At 37.1% G+C, this 20950-nt stretch overlaps 1 protein-coding gene across 1 annotated transcript in view; it reads left to right on the top strand.

Moving 5' to 3' along the window:
• Positions 1 to 20950, top strand: part of LOC306848146 (anthrax toxin receptor 1-like) — a 50794-nt gene that overhangs the window by 8235 nt on the left and 21609 nt on the right. Inside the window, exons 4-13 of the mRNA XM_079382515.1 lie at positions 162 to 243; positions 510 to 543; positions 2478 to 2557; positions 3764 to 3832; positions 4016 to 4096; positions 11691 to 11751; positions 12228 to 12326; positions 17061 to 17130; positions 17258 to 17336; positions 19334 to 19429. Coding sequence (XP_079238641.1) covers positions 162 to 243; positions 510 to 543; positions 2478 to 2557; positions 3764 to 3832; positions 4016 to 4096; positions 11691 to 11751; positions 12228 to 12326; positions 17061 to 17130; positions 17258 to 17336; positions 19334 to 19429 — 751 coding nt within the window. The remainder of the gene's footprint in view (positions 1 to 161; positions 244 to 509; positions 544 to 2477; positions 2558 to 3763; positions 3833 to 4015; positions 4097 to 11690; positions 11752 to 12227; positions 12327 to 17060; positions 17131 to 17257; positions 17337 to 19333; positions 19430 to 20950) is intronic.

Below are 20950 nucleotides of genomic sequence, written 5' to 3'. Positions count from 1 at the left end.
GAATAAACTTACACTCCTTGTGTCCTGAATCCTTGTGTGTGTTACCAATGTTTGGTGGTTACAGTAAAACACTGCACAGATGTAGCAAGGGTAGAGCACGATTGTGGCCATGAGCTATTTTCATGACCTTTTCTCTCTCTTTCATTTTGTGCGTTTGTCAGGGAACAAATACGGAAAGGTTTGGAGGAACTCGAGAAAGTGCGGCCAGGTGGAGACACTTTTATGCATGAAGGCATTCAGCGGGTGAGTGAGCCAATAGGAACCATCTTGGCGTCAGTACCGCCCACCGAGCTATGACAAATAGCTCGAAATATCTTTCACGAAGGTTATGTTAGGCCACTACTCAGACAAATGAACGTAAAAACATAAAACTGTTGAGTTTTTAAACGATCTTTCACAGCTGGGTAAATTTATCTGTGAAATAACCAGTCAGTGTGAATGTTGTTTGATCTGCATGAGATTACAATATTTCTGATGTTTTTCTTTTGTCTTTTTTTGTGTGCTACTAGGCCAGCGAACAGATTTACTATGGTAACACTGAGGGTAGGTCCATTTCAAACACATCTCGCTGAAAGAAGAAACAGTTTAGACTTGTTTAAGTAATCTTCTTAACTGGTTTTAGATTACTGGCATGAAATGGTTAAATTTGTTATAGTTGCAGGTAGACCAACTTAAAGGGATTGTTCACCATGTTTTTTCAAACCCGTATGAATTTTTTACTTCTGTTGAACACAAAAGAAGATATTTTGAAGAATGTTGGCAGCCAAACTGTTGACGGTAGCCATTGACTCCCATTGTAGGCCAGCTAGTGCTGTGCAGGTAAACCTCACTGTCTTGATCTCAAGAAGTACACGAGCAACTGACGCTAGAGACCGTGGTCTTTAGCATCCTTGTTAGCACGCACGCCTCCCATGTCGAAAATGCCGAATCCCGCTCAGAGAAACAATGAGGGGAGCGGATCAGGAGGGGTTACCTATAAAATATTTAAAAAATACTAAGTCCATGGCTACCGTCAACTCTTTGTTCTTCTTTTGTGTTTAACAGAAGAAATGAATTCATACAGGTTTGCAACAACTTGAAGGTAACCTGATCTCATGATCAATAAGTACATATCATTGCAGTTTCCAACAGAAATGAACACTACAGGTGGTAAAACAGCGAGCACTTGTAATCGTTTTCATACATAGTTATGATTACAGCTCCATATGTTTTGCTTTCCGGGCTTAGTTTCTCATTAGCTCAGCCGGCACGGAATTGGGCTTAGGATGAAAACTGCATGTTTGTGATTGCGTTTTTATGTCACATTCGCTTTTGTTCATACTGTCGGGTGGGTTTAGGTGTAGTGCAGATGGTACGTTATTTTAAAACATCACAGAGCATTACAGTTATAGCACCACTCAACAGACATTTCAAGTCAGAACTGCGGTGACGCACAAAACCAACATCACATAAAACGCACATATGTACGTTCATCTTTTCTGGGGAAAATATAAACACTGTTTTAGTGCTACTCAGTGGACATTTCACATCGAATATGTCACAAAATGTACATGGCTCTACGTATTTTGCGTCTTGCAATAAAGTTCCCACACGTTTTCGTCATGAGATCAGGCTCGAATAAATGATGACAGAAATGTCATTTTTGGTCCTAAAACCAGTCCCTGGTAGCACACGCACATCACGGAGATGTCTATTTGACGTCTGCATTTGCAAGATGTATTTTTTGTGTTTGCTCATCTGCAATACATCTAAAGGATGTTTTCTATCAGATGTCAAATAGATTAGATGTCTCTAAGATGTTTATGATATTGAATGTATGTAAAACTGACGTCTTACAGACATCTGTCAGATGTACATAGCAGATGCTTTCCAGATCAAGTGATCTTTAACAAATATCTTGCAGATGTACGTGTGCTATCTGTGGTATGAAATTAACCTGGTAACCTGGTTATTTAAACTGGTGACCAGCTGAGCCAGGTTTAGCTGGTTTGGGCTGTTTCAATTGAACATATTTACTGTTTAATCCCCTCATATTGTTCATTTAGAAATCAAAATTACTTGCTACTACTAGCTAGTTTCACCATGTTGCATGTTCACCATATCTTAATTTTAAAAAAGAGTTTATTATGGAAATAATACTTTAAAATAATATAATTAAATGTAATGTTTTTGGACACTTGATTGCATGTTAATGCAATTTCATAATTGACCCTCTTAAGTAGGACTTAAGTACATCTTTATATGTAATTTATAATGAAATCTATTAAAATGCTCTTTAAAATGTATTGTAGATTAAATGTGTATCAATTGCAATTATTACCTGAAACTATGACCCTCTTAAGTAGGACTTAAGTACATCTTTATATGTAATTTATAATGAAATCTATTACAATCCTCTTTAAAATGGATTAAAAATGTGTCAATCAAAATCTGGCATTAAGTTGCAAACATGATGCAAACTTTGTTTCTGTGTGAAGGATACCGCACAGCCAGTGTGATCATCGCTCTCACAGATGGAGAACTGCATGAAAATCTCTTCTATTACGCTGAGAGAGAGGTGAGAAGGATGAAAGACTGAAGAGAAGAAAGAAAAAGAGTGGATGGCTTGACAGTCCCTTGTGAAAAAGAAGTGTGATTTATCTTAATTTTAAAAAAGAGTTTATTATGGAAATAATACTTTAAAATAATATAATTAAATGTAATGTTTTTGGACACTTGATTGCATGTTAATGCAATTTCATAAAAAAAATTTGTAGATTATATTTGTATCAATTGCAATTATTAGCTATGACCCTCTTAAGTAGGACTTAAGTACATCTTTATATGTAATGTATAATGAAATCTATTGTCTTTAGTTAAATATAAATATAGTTAAAGGGTTCTGCCAAATGTTGGCTACACTACTTATAAGAATTTATGGTAAACTATAGTATGATTTATTGTAATTTCTGTTGTAACTTGTATGTCATGTACTTTTGTTATGACAAAATGGCAATTTAGTACATTTAAAAATGTTAAGTAATATGTTAAAAATAAACTACAATTAAAATTATAGTGAAGTACTTTACATGTGCTTTGGTATGTTACACATCATAATCATAAGTGTACTTCTTTAAAGCATGACAAAATATTATTAAAACATAAAGATTTGACATTATTAATTTGGCATTTTATGAAATGAATGTTATATTATCTGCAAGTTTTTTTAGGATTTGAAGTACACTACTTTGCATTCAGTGTATTTCCTTTTCACAAGGGGTGTCGTCACTGAAAGCAATGTTTACTTTGGTGTTCACGAGGTGAAGTCAGGGTCATTGGTGGCCTATTTGAATTCATTTGCATGCTGGGAATTACATCACACATTTATCTTTTCTTCATCATCCTGTAACACAGATGGTAACAATATTACAACAGTATCAACTGATAAGAACCATATATTTGCTTAAACAAATGAATAATAAAGAACAGCAAATAATGTGAGCTATGATAAATAGTATAAATCATCAAAATGTATTTTTATGTACAAAATGTCAGCCATACTCACTGAAATAATAAGTGTACTTATCCCCATATTTTGACCTACTTTTGCTTTCAGCTTCAGCCAACAAAGACATTATTCAGCATCTAATGATCAGAATTACCCAGCGTCCTCTTCCATGTTCAGCTTCACCAGGCAGTATCAAAAGCATGATCTGTGGATGAAGCAGTTAACGGCTAATAGTTTGCAGGTGTCTGAAGTGTTTCTGCTCTGTGTTTCCCTCAGGCCAATCGCTCTCGCAGCCTGGGTGCCTCTGTGTACTGTGTAGGAGTGAAGGATTTCAATGAGACTCAGGTGTGTTTGTGTTTGTTGTGTTTGGTGGTATGGTAAGCTTCAAAACTAGATCTTGGCACTTATGTGTTACAAGGTTTTTATAAATTATGCTTGGGGAGTATATGAACTAGAACTTGTTTAAGCAAGTATAAATTATACATTTGTTTGTAATACTTTTTTTTATTTACTTTTCACTTTTCCTAGCTGGCCAAGATCGCTGACAGCAAAGATCATGTCTTTCCAGTAAATGATGGCTTTGAAGCTCTACAAGGTGTCATTGGTTCGGTGAGTGTTTATGTAAATGATTTAATACAGTAAACTGCATTCTATGTGAAAAATTAAAGTAACACTTTAATAATTATATAAAACAAATACCATTATGATCGTTTCCGTTCATTTAACTCAATTTTATTATTTGTCAGGCTTTTACCTTTCTTTTTTTCCAGCATTAATTATAGTGCATCACTGCAGGTTGTAATTTTGATACCACGTTGATTTAATTTTTAAATAAAGTAATTTTGTTTAAGCAATTCATTTAAATGAGGTGATTTTTTACAGTGAAAAGTTCATCATGATCACTCATTCATGCACTCCCTATGCATTGCTTTCTTTTTGCTGAATTAATTTAATACTAATTTGGCCAGTTTCAGAAAAGTACCTGACATCCATCAGAACCTCCAGTAGTTTGCAATTTGAAATGTTAGTGGTCATGCAATATATCACCAAAGGCCAATATGTTGGCTGATTTTTATTGAGATATTTTAGCATTATCTTTTCCAATATTAGTAAGTAATCTACCATCAGCAAATGCACACACACACACACACACACATATACATATATATATATATATATTAGGGCCGGGACTTTAACGCGTTAATTTAGATTAATTAATTACACAAAAATAACGCGTTAATTTTTTTTAACGCATTTTAATCGCACTTATTTTTGCACCGCGGAACGTTTCTCACTGGATGAGTTTCGGCAGACCGATTATACTGGAGCACCAACTAGCGTCAGAACGGACTTGCGTTCGTGGAGACCGGTCTTGGCTAGGGCTGGGTATCGAGTTCGATACTTTTTAGGCACCGACCGAATTGCCTCGATACCACCGAGTATCGAAAAACGTCTTGTCGTTCGGTACCAAATTTCGATACCTAAGGGGTTAATCTCATCACATCAGTGAGCCAATAAGCCTGCATCACTAGCTGTGTTTGACTAGAAACGGCGACGTGCAGATTGATCAGTGTTTGACCTCCGCGAGAGCGTTTCGAAAGCGCACGGAGCAGTCAGCTCTTTAAATCGCGCGGTTTGTTTATTATACACAGACTGAAGCTCGAGTGACGTTCGCGGTCATTTCAGCGTCTGCCGCCTCTCTAAATGAGGACATGAACAACATCTCCAGACCTGCTCTGAAAGTCACTTCATGAGCATTTTACCGTTTGATTCGAGTAAAACTAACTCATCTCATATACACACAGAACTGTAAAGGTATTCCAGGCAACCCGTCAAAATAAAAGTTCGGTTTTAATATTAACGGTATTAATATTGTTCAGCAGACAGTACATACTGCTACTAGTAGGCTACTATTAAAATTATTAAAACTTTTTTTTTTTTAGTAATGATCACACAACAGTTATTCCATGTTTTAATTTTAATAGTAACCTCCCTTTGTTTGCCAAAATAAATAAACTTTGATTTTCAATAATTTAAAGAGAAATTAAATTAATGTTTTATGTCTTCATTTGAAAACCAGATACAGAACACAGAATTTCTGAGGAAAAATAAAACATTTCATTAGGCTATTTTAAGAATAAATTTAAATAAACTAAGTTGTTTTTATGCATTCAAATAATTAGACATACTACACCAGAATTTAATAACAATAAAACATATGGTGAAAGAAAATAAAACACCCACTTATGAAAGTGGATGAAGGTTTTACATTTCTTGAAGTCTTTAACAACCTAGAAATGATAATTCTGTCTGAGCTATGTGTTTTAAAATGAACATGCACTAATGTAAACGTAGCCTAACAGATGTGTAAACTGAAAACAATTTGAACTTTATTAAAATTATTTATTTATTTATTGTGTTGGATATATTTTGTTCCTTTGTGCAGTGGCTCAGGAGATGAGACTTTGAGTCTGTATAAATATCAACAAGCTAAAAAAAATAGTTTTTTCAGATAATGTAATCTTATTAAAACTGATTTTATAAAACTGGTATCGAAAAAAGTACCGTTCAGGAACCGGTATCGAACTCAAGGTATCGGTATCGATATCGATACCCAGCCCTAGTCTTGGCAAGCTTCCTTGGAAGAACGAAGGACGCGAGAACACAGAACGCACACTTATGAGAATTGAGATGTAACTTACTGCATTCCTGCTTAACTGACCGCATAGTCTCAGCATAAGAAACGGCCAATGAACAATAAATATTACAAAATGTCATATCATAACTTATTAAAACATTTCATACTATTATAGATATTACTTTCATATAATTGTATTGTTTTATTTTACAGCGTTATATGTTTTACTGTTAAGATTCATTTTAATATGCCAATAAAAATGCAGACTTTCTCTGGGTCTTATAACTTTATTAAAATTAACCAAAACAAAACGATAAATGTTTACTTTCAACTTGAAGAGCCGTTAAGTATTTGTGAGAGCGACTTTAAAGCTTACAGGCTTCCGTACACCGGCCGCCCACAGCGTTTTCTGGGATTTCTAACGGCTCGATCTCAAGTCTGCACTCGATGCATCCTCAGTTTCAAGAACATATCCGGGCACTTTCATGCATCCTCTATACTTGCGTTCTTGAGAATTGGAACTGAACTTCGACGGTTAATGATGACGTAGAACGAGAACACAAGGACGCAAGATCGCTGAAGAACGCATATTGAGAAACAGCCAAAAACAAACCACAGTGAACATGGACAAAGAAGCTGATGAGACCGCTTTGGTTGGTCCTGTGGATGGGAAATGTAAAAATCCATATAAAAAAACTTACTTCTCACTGTTCTCAGGTCAAATATTTATATGCGATTAAAATGCGATTAATTTCGATTAATTAATTACAAAGCCTCTAATTAATTAGATTAATTTTTTTAATCGAGTCCCGGCCCTAATATATATATATATATATATATATGTATATAAAGTATCTCACCGAAGTGAGTACACCCCTCACATTTTTGTAAAAATGTTGTCTTTTCATTTGACAACACTGAAGAAATTACACTTTGCTACAATGTAAAGTAGTTAGTGTACAGCTTCTATAACAGTGTAAATTTGCTGTCCCCTCAAAATAACTCAACACACAGCCATTAATGTCTAAACAGCTGGCCACAAAAGTGAGTACACCCCTAAGTGAAAATGTACAAATTGGGCCCAAAGTGTAAATATTTTGTGTGGCCACCATTATTTTCCAGCACTGCCTTAACCCTCTTGGGCATGGAGTTCACCAGAGCTTCACGGGTTGCCACTGGAGTCCTCTTCTACTCCTCCATGACGACATCACAGAGCTGGTGGATGTTAGAGACCTTGCGCTCCTCCACCTTCCATTTGAGGATGTCCCACAGATGCTCAATAGGGTTTAGGTCTGGAGACATGCTTGGCCAGTCCATCACCTTTACCCTCAGCTTCTTTAGCAAGGCAGTGGTCGTCTTGGAGGTGTGCTTAAGGTTGGTATCATGTTGGAATACTGCCAATGGGATCATTCTCTGCTTCAGTATGTCACAGTACATGTTGGCATTCATGGTTCCCTCAATGAACTGTAGCTCCCCAGTGCCGGCAGCACTCATGCAGCCCCAGACCATTACACTCCCACCGCCATGCTTGACTGTAGGCAAGACACACTTGTCTTTGTACTTCTCACCTGGTTGCCGCCACAGACGCTTGACACCATCTGAACCAAATATGTTTATCTTGGTCTCATCAGACCACAGGACATGGTTCCAGTAATCCATGTCCTTAGTCTGCTTGTCTTCAGCAAACTCTTTGCAGGCTTTCTTGTGCATCATCTTTAGAAGAGGCTTCCTTCTGGGACAACAGCCATGCAGACCAATTTGATGCAGTTTGCGGCGTATGGTCTGAGCTCTGACAGGCTGACCCCCCACCCCTTCAACCTCTGCAGCAATTCTGGCAGCACTCATACGTCTATTTCCCAAACACAACCTCTGGATATGATGCTGAGCACGTGCACTCAACTTCTTTGGTCGACCATGGCGAGGCCTGTTCTGAGTGGAACCTGTCCTGTTAAACCGTTGTATGGTCTTGGCCACCGTGTTGCAGTTCAGTTTCAGGGTCTTGGCAATCTTCTTATAGCCTACGCCATCTTTATGTAGAGCAACAATTCTTTTTTTCAGATCCTCAGAGAGTTCTTGGCCATGAGGTGCCATGTTGAACTTCCAGTGACCAGTATAAGAGAGTGAGAGCGCTAACACCAGTTTTAACACACCTGCTCCCCATTCACACCTGAGACCTTGTAACACTAATGAGTCACATGACACCGGGGAGAGAAAATGGCTAATTGGGCCCAATTTTGACATTTTCACTTAGGGGTGTACTCACTTTTGTGGCCATCTGTTTAGACATTAATGGCTGTGTGTTGAGTAATTTTGAGGGGACAGAAAATGTACACTGTTATACAAGCTGTACACTCACTACTTTACATTGTAGCAAAGTGTCATTTCTTCAGTGTTGTCACATGAAAAGATATAATAAAATATTTACAAAAATGTGAAGGGCATACTGTATACAGTATGCCCCTCACATTTTTGTAAATATTTTATTATATCTTTTCATGTGAAAACACTGAAGAAATGACACTGTGTATATATACAGTGCCCTCCATAAGTATTGAAACAGTAAAGACAAAATTGCTCTGTCGGCTGTGGTGTCAAGATATTTGCAAATATGATTAAAAGATGATTATGAGACAAAACTACAGAATGTCACATTTTATTATTAGCCGTTTCAACACATACATGTTTTAGCAAATAAAAAGAACAGCACTTTTAGAGTTCATCCCACTCATTGATGTGAGCATAAGTATTGGGACAGTTGAACATAAGGCAGATATAAAAGATTAAAAGCTATTATTTAGTTGCAGATCCCTTGCGCACAATCACAGCAGTGAGTCTGTGACCCATAGACATCACCAGACTCTTGGTCTCATCCTTTGAAATACTTTTCCCAGCCTTTAATGCAGCCAGTTCCAATTGTTGCTTGTTTTGGGGAGTTTCTGCCTTTACTCTCCTCTTCAGCTGGTGAAATTCATGTTCAATCAGATTTAAATCTGGAGACTGACTTGGGCAATCTAAGACTTTCCATTTCTTTGCTCTTATAAATTCCTTGACTGAACTGGCAGGGTGTTTTGGGTCATTGTCCTGATGCAATATGAAGCACTTCCCAATGAATCTGGTGGCATTTTCTTGAATATTGGTAGCAAGATGGTTTTGTACCCTTCCAAATTCATTCTGCTACTGTCATCATACATTAAGTCATCAGTAAAGTTGAGAGGGCCTGTTCCAGAGGCAGCCATGCATGCACATGCCATGACACCACCTCCACCATGCTTTACAGATGAGGCTGTATGCTTGGGATCTTTTGCAGTTCCCTTTTTTCTCCACATTTTTGCTTTGCCATCACTTAGATAAAGGTTCATCTTTGTCTCATCGGTCCATAAACACAGTTCCAAAACTCTTCTGGCTCACCTTTGTGCTTTTTTGCTAACTCTAATCTTGCCTTTCTATTTTTGGTGCTGGTCAGAGGTTTGCATCTTGCTGTGTAGCATCTGTAATTCTGTGTCAAAGTCTCCTGAGGACAGTAGATTGTCAGAGCATCACCCCAGCTTTCTGGAAGTTGTTGGTGATTTTACAGACACGTCTTTTAGGGTTCATTTTCACAGCGTTTATGATTTGTCTGTCATCAACTACTGTTGTTTTCTCTGGAGCTCTAATTGACTTCCTCTTTTCTTTTAGCATCCAAATTTCTTACTTTTCTCTCAAAGTTAGCTCCCTCATCTTCATCCTGGTTTGTGTGTGTCATCATCGAATGCAAGATTCAGAATACAGAAGTAATGGATATACTGTAAATGTCTTGACTCCACAGCCAACAGAGCAATTTTGTCTTTACTGTTCCAATACTTTTGGAGGGCACTGTGTGTATGTATGTATATATATATATATATAATTAGCATAAAGTTAGTACTCCCTTATATTCATTTTAAAAAAAGTTGTTCCTAGTTCACAGACTTAACACACTATTGGTGCACTATTGGTTAAAGTGTTGTCTTCTTTTTTATTCACATTTTTAACAATTTTCTAATTAATACTTTTTATAAATTTATAATAAGATTACAGAATCAAGAATAATAAGTTTAAATCTGTTTATTTTTTTATTTCAAGTTTAATTTTTTTATATAATTGATTTCAGCTTATTTATTTCTAATAAATATTATGCAAAATAAATATACATTTCATTTCAGCAATTCTTATGCAAGTGTTATATCTTTAAATTAAATAGCGTGATATCGTATCCGCTTTATATTGGCCATCTATCACCCTGCTGTCTAATAGCGGCCTTCACAAAATCAGCCTCCGTCAACCACTAATATGAATGGCTGTCAGTGGAGAAAGATGCTTTTCAGATGCTTTAGCAACAGCTTTTACCAGCAGGGGCAAACAGAGTCACGCCAACCAGACAAAGCTTGACCTCCTGGGTAAAAATGACCCTAAGAAACAGTCTTAATGAAAAAACAACAGAAGAATTAAAGAAAAACACAGAAGTGAAGAACAACAAACAAGAATATTCATTCAGTCCTGTCTGAAGACGCTGGATTGTCTGCAATATCAGAGAGACCCGCCATGCCCTGCCTGGACCGCTTTGATCCCATGGTCCACTGGAGTCTGTCCAAACACCATCAAAGCCCGTTCACCGTGTCCTTTCTTTTTGCAATGAAAGCTAATGATTTATATTTTTTTAAGCTCCAAAGCCGAAGTGGAAGAAAAGAGGAGATGTTTGGGTAAAGACTCGTCTCACCCAGGCAGATGTTGACTGCTTCATGAGCTGAGACTGGGGTCAGTCCAGCTGGCCTCCATCTGCTGTCAATTAGCTGCATGCTGAAAGCTCTTGGGCGAAGCTCAGGACAAGAGTGTCATAAATCAGCAGGGACCTTGGGATCTGAAAGCATACTTCCATAGATGACAGAGGACGGCGGTATACATGTAGTTCAAAACAACCTCGCCACATATAGGTGCTGGTATGGCTGATGAAGGCTATTTCCAAGACGAGAGGAAAGAGACGGAGAAAGCAGATGTGCTGTCCAAAACAAAAATGCCACATGAGGATTGTCCTGTTGAGGCTCTTGAAGGAGAGGTGTTGTTACGATTGGTGGATTCTTTAAGATAAAATAAACTTGTTCTGCAAAAAAAACTGAGTATGGAAAGTTTTCTTCATTTGCTATTTCCATTAACTGTTTGTTAGATGAATTTAAAGGGGCTGTTCACAACAAAACAACCATTCTGCCATGATTTATTCACCCTCAAGTTATTCCAAAACCTGTATGTTCTGTTGAAAATAAAGAATGTTGGTAACCAAACGGTTTCTGGTCTCCACTGATTTCTACTGTATTATTTCCATACTATGGAAGTCAATGGCTACCAGCAACTGTTTGCATTTTTCATAATATGTTATTTTGTGTTCAGTAGAAGAAAGGAACAATTCAAGGGTGAGTAATCACACCCTTGAATTGACAAAAACTATTTTGGGTGAACTGGCCATTTAAAGACATTGAACTGAATAGTCATTTAGCTTTACTAGCTCAGCTGACCTAGTTGTCTATCTACTGAGTTTCTCTTTGTACCCATCAGATTTTGAAGAAATCCTGCATAGAGATTCTAGCTGCTGAACCTTCCAGTATCTGTGCTGGAGGTGAGTACAGTTCTCACTAGATCAACCGCTTGAGAGACAGCATTAAGGCCTGTTCAAGCAGCGAACAGTCCTCCAGAATAATAGGTTTGATACAGCAAGCCATCATTTGCTCAAAAGCCCAGAAGTGAGGTTTGATTCTGTTGATTTTAATATCTAAAAATTATACACTTACATACCTTATGCAAACACACACCTTTAACACATTGGTTTTATAGAGACTAAAAGCCCAAAAATGTGTAGTTGGAACTTTAAAAAGGCACTTAAAATAAATTAGTTACCATACATTGACAATAGACCTTTCCACCCAAAGAATTTTGCCAAAATATCGCTAATATGAAAAAAGAGAAGAAAACCATAATCATGATTGTTTTTAGGAAATAAAATGTATTGATGCCTCTAATTTGTTTTATCGCAACTGTCTTTCAGAATTCGCTATGTGACTTAACAATGTTATGTGTGAACTTCCTGTTTTAAAGAGGTGTTCCAAGTCGTCGTGAGAGGAAATGGATTTCTTCATGCTAGAAATGTGGACAAGGTTCTTTGCAGCTTCAGAATAAATGACACTCTTACCAGAAGTAAGTACTTTGAAATTCTGCCAACTTTGTGCAATATTTAAAAAAATAATAGTTCTGACATTATTTACTCATACTTCATGTTGTTTCAAACCTGTATGCTGTTTTTTTGTTTTTTGTATTTTTGGCATCATTGTTTTTATATCAGTACAAATCATAGTGTCCATGGACTGTCAAGTAACAAAAAGGCATCAAAGAAGCACCATAAAGCTTTGTGCAGTGAATAGACCTGAAGAACAGGCCTGAGGCTTTTAAATCAAATACATATATCAGTTGGTTGTCAGTCAAGCATTGGTTTTCAAGGTCTCATAACCTGTGACATAATCTCCATATCTGATTTGAGTTGTCTGTAAAAATAAATAGTGAATGATGATTTAAATTTCAGTCCGTTCCTCATTCAAAGCTATATAGCCATTGAAGACTTCATATATAGCGATATGGTGAAATGGACTACTTTTATGATGCATTTATAATGATTATTTGCAGAGACCTTTGTTAACTTTAAAATGTTGTTTTATGGAAAAATGTTTTGTGTTTCACAGAAAAAAAAGACAGTCATGGTGTTATGGGTTTTCATTTTGGGGTGAACTATGCCTTTAAGCCGACCATTACATTACATTGCATTACCAAGAACATGTATGCTGAACACATCCCTGACTCAATGAAGACTATTAAACAGGGTTAAATGTTGTGTGGGATGACAGCAGTCTTATATAAGACATTTCTGTGACTTTCTTGTGTAATTGCCATATGGTTGGAATGATTTGAGTCAGAATCTATAAACCTCTGATTCTGATTAGCTATCATTTTTCCACCAAACGTCCCAGAAGACTAATTTTCATAGAAACCTTGGAACGGCCGACAATGGCATGCCAGTCCCATTTGTTTTTTTGGCTAATAGTAGTTTTTAAAGGCTACATTAGGAGTTTTACAGGATGGATTCCTGCCAAACCAAGGAGATATAAGAAAGAAACACTGCCACACAAAAGGCTGACCGCATTCGCAAAGCCCATCAGGCAAATTTCATCTCTACCTCTTGCAGTTTTTACTGTAGGTTTCATGTTTAAACAGGATCTGTGTATTTCTTGCACACTATAGTGTTGCAGAGCCTGGCGGATGAGTCACAGAAATTATTAAATTAAATTAGTATGTTAGCAGAAGCACAGTGAATCATAACTGAATTTTGCTTTAGGATGCAAATTTTATATGGGACATCAAATGGTAACAAAACCAATCTCACAGGGAAAATGTAACTATTTTATGGTGACAATTTTGTGTAAATGCATACGATTTGGATTGTGCAAAACATATGATTAAAGGAATAGTTCACCCAAAAATGAAAATTTTAGAACAATATAGAAGATTTTTAGCTCAAACCGTGGTCCATCGTGATTCATAAAATTCAAGTCAGTGGCTGCCCATTTATGAGAATTAAAAAAAGCATATCAGACTCCTGACGATATGTTGAGGTCTTATGAAGCGAAACACTCAGTCTGTGCAAGAAACTGAACATTAAAGCATTATTACCTGTAATCCACAGCCTCGGGCAAAAAAAGGCATAATCATAGGACATACAAATGCAGTCCTACAAACTGATATGAATTAATGCCCGTTCACACTAAGAACGATAACTATAACAATAAAGTTATTGTTTAAATGACTTTTACAACTTTAACAATAACGGCGCAGAGGAATGATGTTGTTGGAATCATTTTCGAAACAATTAATTTCCAGCTGATGAACAACAAAAACATTTGGCAATCAGAATGCATCCTGCTTTAAATATCTTGAGCATTTGAAGGGGCAGACAAGACAACATAATGGTAGTGCGCAATTATAATATACAGAATGTTAGCATCCATTGGTGTGGAGATTAATATGGTTATCGTTATAGTTATCATTCTTTTTGCCATGAGATTGTGTTGTTGGCAACAGAGTTGCAATACATGGTGTCACCACTTGAGAACTTTTACAAAAAGCTTTGCCTTTACAAAAACAAAGAGTTGTTTTCTGCTTCAGAGGCTAGCAAAACAGAGTGCCATGGTTCACATATGTCCCATGATGGCTCAAATTAATTACTACGGCAGTTATGGAAAAAATGTTTAAGCATTGTATATTTAACAAAATCTGCTGTTAATTGTCTGGCGACTTTCTTTTTTATAGTAAAGCTATTAAAGTGCAAGTGATTCTATTTTGACATTTCATATGCAGCAATACTCTATTGGTATTAAGGCTTCAGGGGGGGTCTCATTCTCTCCAAACAATCATAATTTCATTCAAATTGGCACTGGTTGTAGATCAAAGCCCAGTCATCTGACTTCAATCCTATTTTACAGTATCAGTAATGAATGGGTAACAGCTTTGGTGCTTCGCATCTCCTTGCTTGTCTTTGCTCTGATTAAAGCCGGACGTTTCAAACGTGATCAGAACATCTGGTTAATGATTGTAACTGTGTCGTGGAAGCAATTTGACATTTTTCAGTCCACCTCTGGTCCCGCTTTCCCATCCTCAAGGGATATTCCCAGACCTACACCAAATGTACCCTGACTTTGAGGAGGCCTGCTGTTTATTTGTTCTTGACCACTGTAAACACTAGAGAGGATATCCTGTAAATGAATGATAATGTCCATCATGCACAAACCTGCTCTCCTTACTTTGAGCCCGAGGCTGATGGCAGGCTGTCGGAAAAGAGCCATGTGTGGTTACAGCGTGTTGATGTTCTACCTTGCTTCTGACTAGTCTGTAGATTTGTAATTTTCACACTGTCCTAATTAGAATAGAAGATGAGTATTGGTGCATCTAAATATTATGATATACATGGTTGGACAAAATTATGTGAATACCCATTATTATATGGGTTAATATCATTTGTGTAGTCTACAGGAAAAAAAAAATGCTGTACTTGTGTTTTATTTATCTTTTCGTTGTCTGTATTCTCTAGTTTGTGTATCTGTGTAGTGTAAGTTTGGGTTTAGTACAAGTCTTGTGTGAAAAGAGCACAGATCATGGGAACCCATTTAGCAGAAGTGTCTGTAACCTTAACAGCCCATTTGTTTAGTGTTTTAAGAACTACAGTCTTCACGATAATGACAAAGCATGTCAAGACTTCTGAAGAATGGTGGTTGAAAACTGAAATTGAATGATAGGGACTGTCAAAAACTAAGGATTGTGTTCAAACCACACAGAATTTCTGCAGCAAAGTGACACTGACAGCAAACCTCAATAGTCATTTTGAAGACCCTGTTTCCCCACAGAGAACTTCACAAAGCCAACATCCATTTAAGAGCTAAAACTTTAATTACAGACACCAATGAAAAAATGTGAAAATGGTGTCATAATCATACAACCTGGACAGTTGGAGCACCAACATGAGCTTCAACATCTGCCCTGACCAGACAAATCACCTGACTTGAAACTTATTAAACCACTGTGGATAGTTTTGGAGGAAGCTGATTCCTTCCTCCAATCTATACAACATCAAACAATAGACTATTCAGAAGCTGTATGAATCTATTCTAAGAAAGTTGGAAGCTTTATTGAAGGCAAAAACCTCAGTAAAGAAATACTCCCTATTTCCCAGGTGTTCACATTTTTGTCTGACCTTGGATTTGCTGGTATACAGTTTCATACGTATACTAATGTGGGCCTATGCATGCTGATTGGGTCAATATTGCACACAATCCCTTGTGTTACAGAAGAGAAGTTTGTGATGTTACACTAAAGCCCAAAGTGTATACTTTAGTTTTGACACAATTAGTGTCGCCGTTCGTCATTTTCACAGGTTTTTGCCTGATGCATCAGACGGTCATTGAATGGACTGGGGGCGATTTTGGGGTTGTCTAGACTAGTTGTCTCTGACTTTCATTTCCTTTCTTTAACCTCGAAAAAATCCTCAAGCAGTCAGATGATTGCATAAGAAACATAAGGGCTGTTGAATTCATCCCAGTGACCATTTAGCTCTCGAAAGGCTCAGACACAATTTGGTATCAACAGTTATACTTATTGATTTATCACGCAAGTCGAAACCATGTGCACATGTCTTTACTTAGTAGTACAACATGACCTTCCCTCGTGTGCTGTGGGTAAACAGCCCAATAAAGCACAATGATAACATAACCCTCTGCCAGAATTCTGATTCTTTGGGATTTTAGCCGACCGCCTTCACCAACAAACAGCTACAGGATTAAAAAAAACACAGAAGTGATATATTTGTAAATTTTCTTCTGCGCTCTTGCTTTGGCTGTGGCAAGTACTAAACCATCAATTTGTCCATTTGATTTTTTTGAGTGTAGTAATTCGGAGTTGCATCTGAGAGATATAACAAATATTCGATTACAAGAACAAGCCTTTACATCTGCATTTTGTTGTTTTTGGCTGATTTTAGTCCTCCACTGGCGTCTCAGTTGGAGGCCCTTGACAGTCAGAGGTTTTGGAGCGCTGGCCCCATTACCCCTGTTCTGTAATCCGTGACCCACTTCTCTTTCCTTTTTTATACTTTAGGGCTACCAGGGGTTAAGTGCTTTGCATAAGAGTTGATTCTAGGTTCTAGCCTTGAATATATGAATCCAATGTGATAAAAATGAGATGTAGTCTTTCCTTAGCAAATGCAGCTGTTTTTATATCAACTGTCTTCTTATTCAACAAGGAATCAGACCGCAATATGCAAATATTTCATGCTGTATTGTCCAGATTTGCTGTTTGAAATGTGATTGTGTATTTGTTTTTTGTTTTTATTAGTGGTGAAGCCGTTGGTAGTGGAGGACACATATCTGCTCTGTCCAGCTCCTGTTCTTCGAGAGGAGGGAACGTAAGTGTATCAGAAAAATGTTTGTACTTTCTGTCTAGTGGCAGAAATGTTAACTGCGGCTCATTAAGGAATGCAATGTAGTGTTCTCAAAGAATTTAAGTAATTTTTTACATTATGTGTATTGCAGGGCAGCCTCCCTTTACGTTAGCATGAACGAAGGCCTGAGTTTTATCTCAAGTTCTGTTACTATCACCACTGTAAGCTGTGTAAGTATTATCATATTTCATATTTAGTGCTTTATTACTTGTGTTTTTGTGTTTAACAACCAGTGTTGGGGAAGCTACTGTACACTACTGTTCAACAGTTTGGTGTCAGTAAGATTTTTTATGTTTTTGAAAGAAGAGTCTTTGAACCAAGGTTGCATTTATTTGGTCAAAACCAGAAATATTTTGAAATGTTATTACAGATTAAAACTAGATTGTGAACAAACTTTGAGGTTGGCTTGAGAAAGCCAAACCTGAAATTTTGAAAAAAAAAAAAAGTTTGAATGTTTAGATAGCATGACATTCTAGCATGGTTTAGCACATTAGAATGTTGTTAACATGTTTTTAATCATAATTAGCATGTTGTTAGCAATTCTTTAGTATGATTACTGTGTTGTTAGTAAGTTGCTAGTATGTTTCTGGTATGATTACTGTGTTGCTAGCATGGTACTAGCATGATTAACATATCGATATCATGATTAGCATGTTGTTAGCGTGTTTTTGTCCTGATTAGCATGTTGTTAACATGTTTCTAGCATGATTATGATGTTGCTAGCTTGTTGCTAGCATGTTATAGTGTGATTACCATGTTTGGCATGTTGCTAATGTGTTTCTAGCATGATTACCATGTCACTAGCATACTGCTAACATATTGTAGAATGAGGCTAGCATGATATTGCACATTGAAAGAAGAAGAAGCAGCTTAAATAGCCTAGTAGATCATATATTGGCTTTCTTGAGCCACCCTAATAACTGTTTCAGATTGTAATATATTGTGATGTTAAAGCTGAATTTTCAGCATCATTACTCCAGTCAGTGTCACATGATCTTTCAGAAATCACTCTAATATACTGATTTGTAAGAAACATTCTAAAAATCATCACTGTCACTTTTTATCTTTTAATGAGCTCTTGCTGAATAAAAGTATAAATAAATAAATAAAATATTTACCATAAGTTTTTGATTCATGTACCAAATTGCTTAATGTTGGAAGAAGTAGCTTGTTGCTGGAGCTGCACTATTTTAAATATAGTTTCATTGCTTTCATGCAACTGAAAAATATAATTAAGTTATATATGGGGAAGTCGTGGCCTAATGGTTAGAGAGTCGGACTCGTAATCCAAAGGTTGCGGGTTCGAGTCCCCGGCCGGCAGGAATTGTAGTTGGGGGGAGTGAATGTCCAGCACTCTCTCCACCCTCAATACCACGACTGAGGTGCCCTTGAGCAAGGCACCGAACCCCCAACTGCTCCCCGGGCGCTGCAGCATGGCTGCCCACTGCTCCGGGTGTGTGTTCACGGTGTGTGTGTGTGTGTGTGCATTTGTTCACTACTCACTGCTGTGTGTGTGCACTTGGATGGGTTAAACGCAGAGCACCAATTTCGAGTATGGGTCACCATACTTGACAATACGTCACGACTTTACTTTACTTTACTTATATTAATCACAAGGCTTGAACCAGCAGTACTACTCAAATGATACCCTAGGTAACACTCGTTGCTGTAGTGTTTTAGCTTTTGAAAATGCAGCAAAATTACTGTGAAAAATGTGTTAAAGAAATATAAACAAAAGGTTCGACAGGCTGGGAATGAAAACAAAATTATGGTAAAAAAAGAAATTATTAAAAGGATTGCTGGAATGTCTGATGCCTATAAAGTGGAGCCAGTCAAAGCTCTTTAGAAAAGCACAATGTGATTCCCACCAGACAAATCAAAAAGCTTCTCATGAGTCAATGGGTTATGAGATCTCCCAGTGAGATCACTTATAACTTAGTTCATCCCCTCGTTTAATAACCATCCCTTTCAGCATGCATCATCTGTTATGTTCATAGCTAGTACCCTTTCATGCAACCATTGTTTGAACTAAAGAAACTGAACAGCTGACATCATCTTATTGTTCCATTACATTTTCCAAATGTTTTTCTGAATGTCATTTGGATCTAATGTCATAACAAAAAACAGTCCCACTTAGAGAAGTGTTCATATGTGTTCTTCTCTGCAGTCTGATGGTACGATCCTGGCCATAGCACTACTGATAGTGATGCTACTGCTGATTCTGGCTCTCCTCTGGTGGTTTTGGCCTCTCTGCTGCACTGTGGTGAGTCCTCTGCATGGAAAATCCTGAGCTTACTCAAACAGAAGCCCTGCTACATATTAGGACTTAAATGCAGACCTGCACAAAATCTGCATCTGCAGAATTGCACAGAAAACTCAGTGGATTTCCTAACCTGGGGTGGGGTGCGTTTCCAAAAAGCTCCAGCTATGTTCACAAGTTCCATCGTTACCAACACGGTTCAGCGATTCTGTGTTTCCTCAAACCATAGTTTAAAGAAACATTCACAAAGAGCATTGCAAACTTGTGTGCTCGCAACTGCAGCTCTCATTGGAAGAAAACTATTACTATATCACCGCCTGCATGATGTCATTAACGATAGTTGTATATTGTTGAACCAGTGTGGTTTGAACAGCAGATTTGCAACAAAGTTACTAAGATTTCAGGAAATAGTTTTGACTAGATAGTGTATTTCTTGAATTGTGACTCGTATTGTGGTAGTTAATCAGAGAGTTATGTCACTGAATAGGAAGTGACTGCTCACACTTTTGCTAAATCTGAGGGTTACACTTGATTTCATCCACTTTAGACATTCTACTAACTTTAAGTAACTTTGCAACTTTGTCAACTAACTCTCACTAGAGTATTAGAGGCAGATTTACTAAACAAGGCAAATTAGACGGAGAGCATAATTCCAAAAAAAAGTGCCGATTGGAGTGGAAATTTCTACGGATGATCTATTGATAATGCGCAAATTAAAGAAAACAAAACTCCTACTAATGCATATGCAATAAGGTCGGCCATGAAAATACCTGCATCCCTGCATCTTGTATCTCTGGTCAAACACATCCACAAAGTGCATGTTAATATAGAAGAACAATGAGAAAGCAGTGCAGTGGAATGCAAAAACATGTTCCGTGTGAATGCTGCCTAAGTAGAATTCATTATTTTGTTCTTAAGTACACAGAATGGGCCACAGCCATGGTTCTTATGTCATGGGGTATTGGTGACTGAGAATGGACCAATAACAAATTAAGATTTAATTAAAAATGATTTTATTAAATGTGGGGAAGAGTACTCATCTTTCAAAAACATGAGAGTGCATTTGGAGTTTTTGCCAATATAAAATATTAGTATCTTCTTGGCTGTCTCTTCAACTGTATTTCTAAATGAATATTTTTTGGGACAATGCATTACACGTCAAATTTTCCACTCTGAGTTTTTGGAACATCTAACCACTACATATGAGAATTACAGTTGGCAGATGATTTGCTTACACTGGGCTAAAACTAAACTCCCCTCGTATAAAAGATTAATGAGTTCAATCAGGATTCATATTTGACAAACTGTTGGATTTCTATTTTTACAATAATTATATAAATACACCAGGGCGACTTGAGCTAAACTCCATTACCCAAAGAGACATTTTAGATGTGACAGGCCTATAGGGTAACTGTATCTTTTCACGTTTAATCTGGATGACCTTCGGTTGTTGCCTGATCTTTCTTCCAGGTCTGTTTGTTTTGACCACGTAATGAGCCTTTCTGTTGCTAGGCTGAACTTCAG

Source organism: Barbus barbus, assembly GCF_936440315.1.
Source record: "Barbus barbus genome assembly, chromosome: 28".
NCBI classification, from domain to species: Eukaryota; Metazoa; Chordata; class Actinopteri; order Cypriniformes; family Cyprinidae; genus Barbus; species Barbus barbus.
This window is presented reverse-complemented; position numbering and strand designations above follow the sequence as displayed.